Source organism: Thamnophis sirtalis, unplaced genomic scaffold, assembly GCF_051295495.1.
Source record: "Thamnophis sirtalis isolate CommonGarterSnake01/CBP01778 unplaced genomic scaffold, rThaSir2_p1.2 scaffold_6, whole genome shotgun sequence".
In the NCBI taxonomy this organism is placed as follows: Eukaryota; Metazoa; Chordata; class Lepidosauria; order Squamata; family Natricidae; genus Thamnophis; species Thamnophis sirtalis.
The window spans coordinates 111973129-111987956 of record NW_028261386.1 but is presented as its reverse complement, the minus strand read 5'-3'; the positions used below and the strand labels follow the sequence as shown (position 1 = coordinate 111987956).

At 39.8% G+C, this 14828-nt stretch overlaps 1 protein-coding gene across 1 annotated transcript in view; it reads right to left on the bottom strand.

Moving 5' to 3' along the window:
• Positions 1-14828, bottom strand: part of MMS22L (MMS22 like, DNA repair protein) — an 87343-nt gene that overhangs the window by 5991 nt on the left and 66524 nt on the right. The window contains exons 17-23 of the mRNA XM_087719151.1: positions 14567-14709; positions 12945-13087; positions 12655-12814; positions 10242-10411; positions 6493-6701; positions 5839-6005; positions 3031-3127 (exon numbers count right to left, since the gene is read on the bottom strand). Of these exons, the coding sequence (XP_087575277.1) occupies positions 3031-3127; positions 5839-6005; positions 6493-6701; positions 10242-10411; positions 12655-12814; positions 12945-13087; positions 14567-14709 (1089 nt within the window). The remainder of the gene's footprint in view (positions 1-3030; positions 3128-5838; positions 6006-6492; positions 6702-10241; positions 10412-12654; positions 12815-12944; positions 13088-14566; positions 14710-14828) is intronic.

The window sequence follows — 14828 nt, the reverse complement described above, 5'->3', positions numbered from 1 at the left end:
AGGGAAATGTTTATGCTATAAAAAAGATGTGGAGACTCTAGAAAGAGTGCAGAGAAGAGCAACAAAGGTGATTAGGGGACTGGAGGCTAAAACGTATCGTTACAGGAATTGGGTATGTCTAGTTTAATGAAAAGAAGGACTAGGGGAGAGACATGATAGCAGTGTTCCGATATCTTAAAGAACAAGGAGCAATGGATGGAAACTCATCAAGGAGAGAAGCAACTTAGAATTAAGGAGAAATTTCCTGACAGTTAGAACAATTAATCAATGGAACAACTAGCCTCTAGAAGTTGTGGATGCTCCAACACTGGACATTTTTAAAAAGGTGTCCATTTGTCTGAAGTGTAGGGTTCCCTGCCTAAGCAAGGGGGTTGGACTAGAAGACCTTCAAGGTCGCTTCCAACTCTGTTATTCTATTCTAAAATGTTTTATAAAAAATTGCCAAATTTCAATTCCATTTTGAACACATTCTGTAAGTTAGCCCATGTGAAGTATCTTAGTTCAATTGTTGTCCCAGTATGCATCATTTTATCCAGTAACAGATTTCTTGAACGAACGGTTTAGATAGATGTAGATAGATAAAGGAAAAGCAATAAAATGGTTGAGATCAGGAGTATCCACAGGGAATGATCGACAAAATCAAGATGGTGGCCGAAATGGTGTAATCAATCCATCTTGACTTTTTCAATCATCCCTTGAGGACAACCTGGCTGAGATGCGGAAATGCCTTTGCTTGAAGATGATGGTAAATGGATGGAAGAATCCTTTAGATGGCCACCCTAGGACTATCTAGGATGAGAAAGAAATGAACCATACCATGGAAATGATGTACAAGACGTTTAGAATATGTATGTGTTCCATCATCATTCTGGAATGCCTTGAGCAATTTCAACCAAACTTGGTACACAGATGACTTACTCTCTGGAAACAAATACTGTGGGGGTAAGAAACCTTGGGGGGGGGGGTGTTCTGTTAAGATACAGCCTGTTGTGCCTTGAAATGGCTTCTACTGTACTGCCATAAGATGGCTTCTACTGTACAGCGCAGTAGAGTCGCCATGGTAATAGCTTCACAGTACTCCACAAGGAGGCTCTGTCTGGTACCTCTGGCAAAGGGGAAAATCAAACATTAAAAATTGTGTTTGGTCTGGGTTTATTTTTGAAGACTAGGCTAAATAAATACCCAGGCAACGCCGGGTTATCAGCTAGTTTAAAATATTTACACCATCCCATTTTAAAACATTAAAACATGTTTTTTATTTATTTTGAATACTTCAAACATTATACTCTCTCCTCCTATTTTCTCCACATGGGGAAAGGTGTGAGAGTTCGGTAGAGGGAGGGGAAATGGTCCAAAGTCACCAGATGGTTTCTATGTCTATGAGATCACTAGAACTTACAGTCTCCTGTTTCTAGTTGCTAGTGTTAGACAACACAAAATGTTTCTAGTCCACACTGTAACTACTATGTCAAACTAGTTTTCAATTTTAATTTTACATTTGAAACAGGCGATCCAACTTTGTTGACAGCATTGCAATTCTGTTCCAACCATATCAAATGTCTTCTAACCTTTAAAGTTTTGAGCTTGAAACATTTGCAATATGGGCAGCCAATACTGAAACATTTACAGTAAACAACCCTTTCTGAGCTTGTGGCTATTTCACTGTTATTTAAGGCATGATGAGAGTGTAAATTCAAAATACTTGGAAAGGACCATATTTGGAAAAGATAACATTCAATATTAGGAAACAATAACATTTATTCCTATGCTACACAAAATTTGTCCTCGTGAATTTTATGCTCCCCCATTACCTGTGGGATTTGGAAAAGTCAGAGAGACCTCAAGCTATTAACGGCGAAGCAAAATAATCCTTCATTTCATGTAGTTACTTGATTTACAACCTATCTTTCAGTGACTGTTTGAAGTTACAATGGCACTGAAAAAAGTGACATTAATTTTTACACGGCCATTGTAGCATCTCTATAGCCATGTGATCAAAATTTGGGTGCTTGACAACTGGCATGTGTTTATGATAGTTGCACTGCCCTAGGGTCATATCAGTGGTGGGCTGCTGCATGGTCGCGCAGGTTCGGGTGAATCCTTAGCTTTGATTCCTGGCTGGGCCCACCCACCCGCCCTTATGCTAAGCTATCCATTTATAACTAATTTTCTGGCTCGTTCCTCTGCCCTCGCTGCCCAGCTGAGTTTCGTGCCGCCCCTGCTTTACTCACCGGAACTGCCTGAGTTGATTACCTGCTTCTTTGAACCTCTGTTTCACTCTCAAAGGGGCACATGCAAGCGAAGCTGGTACGTGTGTATGTTCACAACCAGCAAACTGCTTGTGAACATAAGTGCAGCCCACCTCTGCGTCATGTGGTCCCCATTTCCAGCTGGCTTCCAAAAAGCAAAGTCAATGTGGGAGGGGGAGGCAAATTTGCTGAACGGCCACATGATTCACTTAATTTAACAACTGCAGCGATTTGCTCAACAACTTTGGCAGAGAAAGGTCATAAAATGAGGCAAAACTCACTTAACAACTGCCTTGTTTGGCAATGGAAGTTATGGGCTCAATTATGGTTGTAAGCCAAGGACCACTGCACAAGTTTTATTTGCCCCTTTTGAATCTCCCACCCTGAAACGTCTTTAAATATTTATTACAACAAATGTGCAGGTGATCAAGAATATTTGTCAATGAGAGAGCAGTGATGGAGGAATGCACAGTGGGATTTCACAAGGCAGTATATAATTCTGTTTAAAGATGAAGCTTCAACGTACATTAAAACTCCTTTTGTCTTCATGGCTGCAACTGTGACAATCTCCCCCCTAGTAGTCAACATCTACAGGGGGTGGGATGTGCGTGTGCTTCCTGATTTGTTGGCCAATCCACACAATAAACCATCTTGCCAAGAATGAAAGTATATAAACAATCCACATCAAATTATGTTAGGGATAATTAGTTGCTTAAAAGAACATGCTTTCTGTCAAATGCTTGCAATCATTTTGGTGCCAGTTGGCTAGTGTTCTACTTACCTCAACACAGAAATCAGCTGGGTGGCAAGCTCGCCTCCTGGCCTTGCTTGGCAGCCTTCTACCAAGTACTGCAGTATCTCCATAGAGAGTTTTTTAACTGCAAGAGACAAATTGCATTGAGCCTCTGAATAGCTACATCGAAAAGAGCCCTAGGAAGTTTATGAAATGATTGGGGCTGGAGGAGTGATTGTTTTTGGCATTATGATTCTGAGTGACTCAAGGCCTAATGAATGTAAAAGGTTTAAAGGGAAGGTGCCTAATGACCACGAAATAGCTGGAGACCGAGTTAATATAGTAATCTTTAAGGCCTATGGAATTATAGAGAAAGTCCAACCTCTTCAAATATATTTCTCTTAATTTTTGCTGTACAGAATCCTGAAGTGGCCCATGTGAAATGTATCAGCTTTAGTAGCTTCATCTTTCTCATGTGTGTGCAATAGCAATAGCAGGTAGGCTTATATACCAACCCATAGTACTTTACAGCATTGTCTGAGCGGTTTACAATGTCAGCATTATTTACAAATTTCCCCCAACAATCTGGGTCCCAATTTTACTTACATCAGAAAAATGGGCTGAGTCAACCTTGAGCCCTGTCAGAATCAAACTTGAGGCTGTGGGCAGAGTTTGCTTGCAATATTGCAGCTTAACCACTGCGCCACATTAACCTTCTCTCTCACCTTTGTTCTACCCCAAAAAACTAAATAGTTGAAATGGTCAACTAAAACATTTTGAATCTTAAAAGTACTCTCTAACTCAAGGGTTGTTACCATTAATATCATATGAATATTCTGGAAGAATGACAATGAAATCATTGCAACCAGAGAAGAGACTAAACAATTCTCTTTTTAGAGCAGGGGTGTCAAACCCGCGTCATCATAGTGGCATCACATGACATATCGTTATTCCCCCCCTTCGCTAAACTGGGCGTGGCCAGCGCATGACGCATCCAGCCTGCAGGCCATGCGCTTGACAGCCCTGTTCTAGAGGGAATCTTGATTAGCAATTTCATCCAGAACCTGGATTCAGCAGTGGCTGAAGTGATGCTACCAGGATTTCACCTTAACTTTGTATTCTATTAACGTTGTTGTAAAGAGCACTTCATTCAATGAGAATTGTTCCTTTTCTGCCTAGGAACAGTTCTAGGCAAAGCAGCCAACCCGCGTGAACTGAAAGTTTGGTAGAGGGGAGGTCCTGCATGACATCCAGTTTGATTTAATCACCTGAGCTCAAGACACATTGCATAGTTGTGAAATTTGTTTGAAGAGGAAAAGTAGTAGTACAAGTAGACTTTGCATAACAATCCTAATTTGGACCAGAATTTCTATCACTAAGCAAAACGGTTGTTAAGACAAAACTGCTGCTTGGTGACAGCAGTTCCGATAGTCCCAGTTGTTAGATAAAGACCTTGCCACTGATAGGAGAAGACCTCACATTTCTTCTGCCTGTGGAAAGTACTAGCTTCTCCTCCTTCCTCCCCAGCTGGGACAGTGAGCCCCATTTGGTAGATGAGGTTCTGCCACCCTTGCTGCATATATCCAAGGCTCGTGCAGAAGGAGGAAGCGTGAGCTGCAAGGGAAGGTGGCAGCGGAGTGCAAGATGGCCAAAAGCAGATGGGGGTGGGGGAGGAGGAACTGAAAATGCGGGCCCGCTGCCAAATGACCAATTTTCAAGGACCAGTAATGAGTAGCATCTGTTCAGTTTGCAACTTCAAATGGTCATTAAGCGAGGACTGCTTGTGCCTCCTTGAGCACTGGTTAGCTGTCACTAACACGCAAAGCAACCCAATAGGTATATTATATTTGTCCTTCCATGTCTCTTACCCATCTAGAAAGCTTTTCACTATATGTCAGTAGAGAACCTGTTTCTTCTCGAGTTAATTCTATAGCTAGGGTTGCAAATTAAGCATTTGGAGTTTAAGAAATAAACACCAGAATTTTTTTATCAATTTAAGTCTGATTAGATCAAGGCTCAAATGATGCCAGTGGCTGGTTCAAGACACTGACTAGCTACTACAGTTGTAAGACCCTTTAATCACTCACAAGTTTAACCGGGGCCATATAACATTAAACAATAAACACAGCCATTCCTCTTGTCAACAATACCCCCCAAAATAGAAACCCAATGTACCTCTTCGACCCTCCATACACCCTTTCTTTCGCCCCCCTCCAACTTTCCATCTTCCCTCCAACATTCCCCTCTACCCTACTTCCCCTCCCCCTCTACCACTCCTCTCTCCCAGTACACTCCCTCCCTTCCTTCTCACCCTCCCTCCCATCCTCTCTCCCACCCTCTCTACCCCTCTTTCTTCTATCCCTCTACTCCTCCCTTCGGTGTATTTCTACTATCTATTAATATATTCAGCTTGACCTATTTTTACAGTGAAATTAAAGAGCAACAGTATACAAGTGCAGTCGCGTTACTTTAAAATCTAACACATACTATATATCCCCCCTCCCCCCTAACACCCCACCTCCCTTCCCCCCCCCGACTTCCCAGAGCCCGTACACGGTATAGGTTTTTAACAAATACAGTCTAAAATATATTAAGACAAAGGAATGTCTAATGTTGTTTAATGTTATATAGCCCCGGTTATGCACAGTATATATGTGACTGTACGAAATGAAAATGGAAAATAAAAACACATTTACAAAGGTGAATCACTCACAAGTTTATTGCCAGATTGGAAAATCTTCTTTATATTCACCACCATCCGTATATATTGTACAATGAAGTCTGTGATCTTTTTCTTATACTTTCTGATATTCTAATGCACCCCTATTAGACAACAATGGAACCTCCTAAGCTTACCTTGTGGTTCATTAACCAATGTGAGGCACTTTAAGACAGAAGGCAGCAACGTCTCAACATCACATATTTCAATGCTTTTGGTCCTTTGCAGTGCTTCAAGAGTGAAAGCTAACACCAATCCTAGGCGAGAAGGAGGGGCATTACCTTTGAACTGTAGATAATTTTCACTGGAAGAAAATAAAAAGGAATCATTCTATCATTCTTTAGGATTAGTAATGAGAACCAAATGTTTGTATCCCAAAGGTGCTTTTTTCAAGAGGCAACTGAACTTTCTGGTTTTTCTTTGAGAGCTGAAGAAGCTTCTTGGATGAGAAGCGAAACGTCTTCCAGAAAGAGAACCAGAAAGTCCAGTTGCCTCTTGAAAAAAGCACCTTTGGGACAACCATGACCCAGATGGCTCAGAATGTCCATATACACATTTGTATATTCTTCAGCTGCATTTTCAGCCAAATAATTTTACATACATGCAGCATGTTCTGATGGAATTAAATCCATCCAGATATTTTTCAGCTCAAAAGTTCTGACTGGTTTTTCCCCCCCAATATCATGCTTGTATCGCTTTCAAAGTAAAGACATCAAAGCTTTTTTTCTCTCCACCAATTTAGCTGTTAGACATTCAAATGCCAACCATTGATTTTATTTTCTAGATGCTACCTGATGACTTGAACAGAGGTCTTGTGTAGATGAATGGCTTCTGGAGTGAAAGTAGACCCGCACAAGGCCAGCAAGATGGGATGATGCCCGGCTCGAGATGACAGAAGAAGAAAGCGCCCCAAATACTGGCGAATCACATCCCGTAACAATTGGTTCAAATAGGCACTCTGACTTTGTGACTGGCAATGGCAACATATAAAGGACAAGCCCTACAGAAAGGGGGAGGGGAGAAAATAATAATTTGCTACATTTAAATTGTGAATGCAAAACATTGCTATCATCAGGACATCAAATGAGTCTTCTGAAAGTAGAATCTGCTGGAAACATCCTATTGAGAATTACTGATGGCATCACTACTCCAATATATCTTAAATTTCAAACATATCAAGTGGGTGTTTTATTTCTTAAAATGTATAAAAAAGGGATGAGATTATTTTTTTTTTAAAAAAACAGGAACATATGTACTATTTCTGTATTTGTTATCGGAGCTTGGTCATTTCCACTTGCTTTGCCCCATATCTAGGACAAAGAGTATTTTTCTAGAGACAGGCAGGAGGGTTGCTGTAAATATAACAATGACCTATTAACTTAGGTCATGTGACCCAGGTGAAGAAGAAGATTCCACTTGTGGCTGAGGGTGTGAAATATGAAGTATTTTCTGACAGTTCTTCTCTGTTCCTTATTATCCTCAATCACAGATAGGTGGGCAAAGATTTTATTTTTATTCATTTGTATCATGCCTTTATTATTTTTACAAGTAACTCAAGGTGGAAAGCATATTCAACACAACTTCCCCCTCCTATTTTCTCCACAACAACTCTGTGAGGTGTGTTGGTTGAGAGAGAGTGACTGGCCCAAAGTCACAATCTTCTTGTTAGGTCCCTTAATGAGAATTATTGAACAACTTTGAAATTGTACATAGAATGTTAGTATTATATTACTAAATATTAGTAATTCTATTAATAAAATAATGAATGTTGGTATTCATATTTAATAGTATGTTATATTTAGTTTTTGATATACCATATTTTTCGGTGTGTAAGACAATCCCCCCCCCAAGTGGGTGGAAATGCCTGTGCATCTTATATAGCGAATGTTACCAAAGCCCCACTCACCCGCTAGCCCCACTCACCCGCTAGCCCCCACCCTTTGGCCTCTACCTCCCAGCAATTTGCCTCCTTGCAGCAACTAGCAAACAACCTGTTTAGCTTCAGCACAGCCTGATTTAGCATGAGCAGCTGATTGACAGTTGGATCTTCCTCCCGGAATACTGCCTATCAGCTGTTCCAGGCTGCAGGGATTGCCACCGCCCAATGCTGCTGCCACGTATTGCTCCATGTGCTCCTTTTTTGGCCTCCGCACTTCCTATTTTCAGCCTCTGCATGCCCCATTTTCAGCGGGCCTGAAGCCTCCTGGGACTGCCCCCTGCACCACACCCATGCATGCTTCCCACACACATGCGCATGCCACCTCCATACACGCAAAACAGAGATCCAAAAATCCGCTGGTCGGTGGGAGGCGCGCACGCATGTGCGGTGGAACTGAGTTTGGGCAATGGCTTGCGTGCCTGCAGAGAGGGTTCTGCATGCCACAGGTCCACCATCACGGGATTAGAATATCTCCAAGGTCCCTCCCAACTTTGTTATTCTAAATATATATGTATTAAAAAACAAACAGTATTAATAAAAATGTTAAATATCTTCATCTAGCCCCTATGTTTACTTGTAAAACAACATGCCACATTTGAAATGCAATCCAGCACTTGAAACACTTCAGAAACTTGGTGTGGATGATCTCAAGCAGACTGCCTTTTTCCCCCAAACCAAATTCTGCTTCATAGAGAAGTTGGTTCAGGGGGTTAGCCACAAAATACCCAATAGCAGCTGGGATAAATTGAAATCCCCTGAGGTTCTGAAATGACCCTTGAGCCTTCTGGTTCCATATAAAAGTCTATTTTTTAATAATCAGATGAGTAGAAAATCACCCCTTGGTATCACCTGCTTGAACTTCTACCCATTAATGATCCATGTAAGGCTTTCGAGACTCTTTAGGAATACTTAATTTTATTGAGGTCTAACTCTAGGTGCTACTCTCTACAGAAGAGTGATAAAGATTATGATGTCCCTCTTTAGTTCATGGTGATATTCATTGGACCAGGGCATAATCTAAGTACAGCACCATTGTCATGTGCCCATCTGTAACATTTGGTTGACGACATTTTCGTTAGTTAAAAGATTGACAATGTAAAAATTAAGTTAGCCAAGGGACGATATACAAATAAGCTATACAATTTATTATACAATCATATAAAAGTTCCAAACAAATTTTAACATGTTATTTGGTCATTAATATAAAACGCCTAGCTTACATTTTATATATTTGACCAAAAATTCAATTATGTAATTCAATTGTGCAGGGATAACTGACATAAACATTGTTCACATAATTCATACAATAATAAAACAAAATAAAGTCCTCTTTTGGGATACTAGTTGTTGAAGATTAGTTATCTATGGTTAAAAACATTTTTTTCTTATCTTGCTTCTGTCCAATAATTTAATGTTTTAGTTTTAGTACTTGGAATTAATGGTTAAACTCATCAAATTAAAAAATGAAAAGCAATGTCAGGAAACCTTGTGTGAAGGACCCCAATATTTTACAACTTATTTAAAAAACTATGAATGCTTTGGAGTATTCATTTCTGATCCTTTTTCTGATTTTATATGAAATGTATGCTTGTTTTAGCTAGAATGAAGAATTTTCTCTTCATGACTTTTTGTTTGTTCTGTGCATTTTTTCCTTCTATCTGTCTAAACAGATTTTGTTGAAAATGCTTTCTAAGATTAACAAGAACAGAAGTAAATCATGATTCCATAACCATATGGAGTTAGTATTAGAGAATTCATGAAGTATCTTATATTGAATTCCCACTAGCAAAATGATCAAGTGAGAACTAACATGTTATCAGCAGAAGAAAGCTCTACCACCACCACTGCCACCAAGGACTATGATGGATGGACAAAGGGCAGAGAAAGGGCGGGGGGGGGGGGGAGAGTTGAAGCCCTTAAGCATTTGTAAGTGGGCACAGGCTGCCAAGTTCCCAAATTTTGGGCATGCGACAGTGGGGGTACTGTAATGGCTGTTAACTTCAGGGACTCTGTTACATAACATATGTTCAGCACCATTGTAACTTCCGATGGCCACCAAAAATTTTTGATTATGTGAGGAATATCTGTAATTAGTGAATGATAAATAAGCAATTATTTGTTTCACAAGTTCAGTTTTCATTTTTTAAAAACACATAAGGGAGAGAAATGTGCCAGGTATTTGAACAAGTAGCAAATACTTTTTGAGATAATTAAAATCAAGCCCTGAGCAACATGTAATCACCCCCAATCTTGCAATACTCGTGAGTTTACCGACATATGCATGTGCTCATTGTTACTTCTATTATGCAAACACACGCATACTGTAGATTTTTTTAAACCCACCTTTTACTACTTTCATAAGTAATTCAGGACGGCAAACAAGACACAATACTCTTCCTTCTTCCTATTTTCTCCACAACAACCCTGTGAGGTGAGTTTGGGCTGAGAGAGAGTGTGACTTGCTAAGGCAGGACCAGAACTCACAGACTCCTGATTTCTAGGCCAGCACCTTAACCACTACATCAAAGTGGTGTGTGTGTGTGTGTGTGTGTGACCGTGTGTGTGTTTTCATATGAACATAGTATAGAGAGACCAGCGCACCTGAAGGAAAAACGGGAGATTCTCACGAATGGCAGCCAACATCACTGCAGGAAGTTCTTTATCCTGCTGAAGCACAGCATGGGGCAAAAGCAAGCAATCTATAATGCGGAACAAGAGGGGCTGTGCTTTGGAAGTAGCCAATATGGCTGCCCAGGACTTCATAAGGCATCCTGTCGAAATAAAACCAAGAAAACCAAAAGTCGAAATTGTAAAAAGAGAGAGAGGAAGCATGAAGAAATATTTCTGCCGGATTTCATCTCTACCGGTAACTATAGCAACCAAATAGTCACATTTCCATATATCCCGCTTAATAATCCTGGGGATGGTGAACGTCCATTTATACAGTGAACTAAAAATGAGAGTTGTGAACTTTGGACTGAAACTAAATACGTCAGGGAATAGTATACTGAAAGAAATAATGCTAATGTATGCTACTTTTGTACTTTGTATTTACTGTTTGGTAGGATCATTTTTAATGCAAATTGCTTTTGCCTTTTGTTTTTCATCGAAAGCAGTAACATACTTGGTTAATAAATGAACAAATAAATATAAAGCAAAACAAATGTTATGAATGCACAAAACATTCAACGACGTATTTTGAATCCCCCTTCACTTCTCTAAATAGGAAATATCACTGGGAAAAAGGATAGCCTTGCTTCAAATACATCAACAGAAACCTCACAGAATGACGGAGCCTGCATTAGAACAGAATGTGTGACCCACTTTCATTCTTCACAATTTTTTTTAGGTCTGCACAGGAAAAACGAATCAAAACTAGAACCATCGATTGACTTTGAATACCACAAGAAGATCAATAGATTTGCTATTCTGAGAATGATGGTGTCAACACAGCCGTAATATGCTGAAATTCCTTCTAATGGAGATGCATTCTGGAATTTCTTATGCTGCTCTTCCAAATAACTATAACTGAAAGACTGACAGGTATAACTTGCAATATTTTTATTTAATATATTTAATGCTATTTATTAAGTAAGAACGTTAAAGTAAAGCAGACATTAAAAAAGAATGTTCGTTATTAGAAAATCAAAAATTGAAACTAAGTACTATAATATTTTCTCTCCCCCACTTTTAAAATGTATAATATTGACACAAAGATGACCTGGGTGAAGAACTTTTAATAAAATATGTAATAGTATGCAGCTCTGAAGAACTGAGGGAAGCATTCCAAGGAAAGGAAGGAAGGAAGGAAGGAAGGAAGGAAGGAAGGAAGGAAGGGAGGGAGGGAGGGAGGGAGGGAGGGAGGGTTGAAGGAAGTCAGACAGGAGGCAAGTACCTCAAGATAACAGTCTGCAGGAAAGAACAGAACTACTTTCAGTAATTACAGGTAGTCCTCAACAGTTCATTTAGTGACTGTTCAAAATTACAGCACTGAAAAATGTGATTTGTGATTGTTTTTCAGAGTTAAAAGTTTTCCCATAATCATGTGATCAAAATTCAGACACTTGGCAACTGATTCCTATTTATGATTGTTGTCCCAAGTCACGTGATTCCTTTTTGCAACTTTCTGACAAGCAAAGTCCATGAGGAAGCCAAATTCACTTAACAAATGCATCACTTAATAACAAAAATTTGAGGCTTAAGTGTGTTCGTAAGTCGAGGACTATCTGTGTAAGAATTAAGGAAAAGTGTAAAGAAAGAAAAGAAGAGGACAGCCAGCAATAAGATTGATGAACTCAATCCCAGCAGCAATGGGTGCAACACTGGGGATCTGAAGGGCCAAACTGGGGACTGGGGACAGATCTTCCTGGGGAAATCTAAGTTGTTGCAAAGGTTTATTCTCAACTTGTCTCACCGTGCTACAGAAGGAGTTTATGACAACCCTAACAAATGCACATCCCAGCAAACTCTTAATGAACATAACCCCACTAGGCACTATGTCTCCTGGCTAGTTTTGTTGACAGACACTTGCAAGGGAACCAAAGAGCAACCTGGCTTTTGTAGGTTAGAAGTTCTTCTGCCTGGAAGCACTGACACTAATGGCTTTGCTTTATATTGTTGATAAGGGGAGCACTAAGCATGAGAATTTAGGGATGCGGTGGCTCAGTGGCTAAGATGCTGAGCTTGTCTATCAGAAGGTTGGCAGTTTAGCATTTTGAATCCCTAGCACTGTGTAAAGGAGTGAGCTCCCATTACTTATCCCAGCTTCTGCCAACCTAGCAGTTCGTAAGCATGTAAAAATGCAGGTAGAAAAATAGGAACCACCTTCGGTGGGAAGGTAACAGCATTCTGTGAGCCTTTGGTGTTTAGTCATGCCGACCACGTGACCATGGAGATGGTCTTTGGACAGCACTGGCTCTTTGGCTTTGAAACGGAGATAAGCACCGCCCCCTAGAGTCAGGAACGACTAGCATATATGTGCGAGGGGAACCTTTACCTTAAGTATGAGAATTACCTATTATCTTGTAGGTGAGATGGAGTCCTTCTGCAGGCCCTTTCTTTATTAAATAGGGTTTTACATATTTTAATATGTCACCAAGATATACCAATGCCTTTGTCACCATGACTGATTTTTCAGGCAGATGCTGAAGCTCACTGTAGTTTTTTCCAACAGCCTAAGAAAACATAGGAGAAAAAAATTGGGGAGCAATTCTTGATACTGGGACACATCTATCCTATTAAGATAGGATAGGGCATTTTCTAATTCTGTTCCTCCAAAACTGATATTTATAATAAACACCGTACCTCAATGAACCGGAAAACAGCCTCCTTAGGATCTTGTTTGTAGACAGACTCCTCAAAGTGAGCCTTTGAGAAGATAGTTATTACTTCTGGCAGTTTGAATATCAATCTTGTAAGTTCAGTCAGTTGTTCCATATAAGCCTTATCTATTTATCAACACAATAGAAGAATTTGATGTGACTTAGCATTGGACTTTTCTCATCAAGTATACATCCTTAGACAGTTCCTCAGGTATAGTGAACTACAACTTCTACAAGGAAAAGATATGAATTGTACTCTAACACCAGTAGTATTTGTTAGTTGAATTTATACACTGTGTTTCCTCAAGAAGCACAAAGCCGTAAACCCAGTGCTTCCTCCTCAATTTCTCTGAACAAGTGCAAAAAAACGTATAAGGTAGGTTGAGTTGGGAATGTAATTGGCCAAGTCTCTTAGTGAGCTCCAATGAAAGAGGGTAAATTTGACTCTAAACCTTATTATTCTAGATCAGGAGTGTCAAACTCAAGGCTGGATCTGGCCCATGGGGTGCTTAAATCTGGCCCTTGGGGTTGCCCTGGAAACAGCAAAGGACTGGCCCACAGTGCCTCTGCCAGTGAAAACGGAGCGGTGAAAAGTGCAGTGGCCCTTTTTGCTGGAGTCCATCACAGCTGAAAATGGAGCCCGGGGAACTGCGCAGAGGCTCCCCTGAGCTCCGTTTTCGCTTGGCAGAGTGCTAGCAAAAAAAACTACTAGCAATAGAGAATCTCTCTCCCCCCATAGGCCATCACAAGTGCCCCTGACATGAGGAATGTTGAACTGGCCGCACTTACCATGGCCACGTCCCCAAAGTCAAACAGAGCCCTGATGCAGCTCTCAATGAAATCGAGTTTGACAACCCTGTTCTAGACTAATCGAAAAACCTGAAAAAAAGCAGGTTTTTTAAAAAAGAAAGCATACATATTTCTTGGAAGTCGTAAGATGCTATGACTCTTAGTAAGTATCTTCCCCCCAATCCTTTGCTTTTAACCTCTCTTTCCATCTTTGTTATTTCCCCTTGCAAACATCTGTATACTTCAGTAAACATTAAAAAAAGACAAACCTAAGCCTAAGATAAAATATTTCTAAATTTTATCCACTGCTCAGATCAACCAAGCTCATATGTTTAACTCAATTCCGGTCAGATCATCAAACATCAAATGTAAAATACATGAAATGACCACTAATTCATCTTTTGTCCTTTACTCCAATTTCCCAGGTATCTTCCCCTTTGCTTGAAAATATAATAAAAAGAATCACTAGCATTAATAACTATAAATACAGACTTTCAATTGTCATACAGCACAATGTCCTCTCACACGAGTTAAAACATTTTGAAATAATTTATCAGATTTGACGTATGATTTCCAATTAATTACATTATTCATCAATGTTTGGGAATTCTTTTTGTTTTCAAATGAACACATTTACTTTAAATTTAAATTAAAAAATAAGCAACTAATCAATTGCCCAAGCAGGCAAACACAAACTGGAAGATAATAAGGCAAAAAAGTAGTAACTGTGATGGTAGTGGTAAACTAACATTGTGTACATAATTGAAAAGACTGAGTTTCTATTGCTGCTGATCACATATAAACCAATGCACATACTGGAAGTTTGCTCAGCATCTGTTCTGATCAAAGTCTCGGGAGGCTGATTGATAAACGTCTGTAAAATGCACCGAAACCATGACTGAACAAACAAGGATTGGTAAGATGAATGACCCATGCCAGTAAGAGCTTCAGCCAGTGCACTGTACAGAAAAGAAAGCCAATAAATAAAAACAAATTAGATAAATAGAAAAGTCATTCTTTCTCCTTGATTTTTTTAAAAAAATCTGTAAATGATTCCAATAACTCCTGTCAGTAAGAA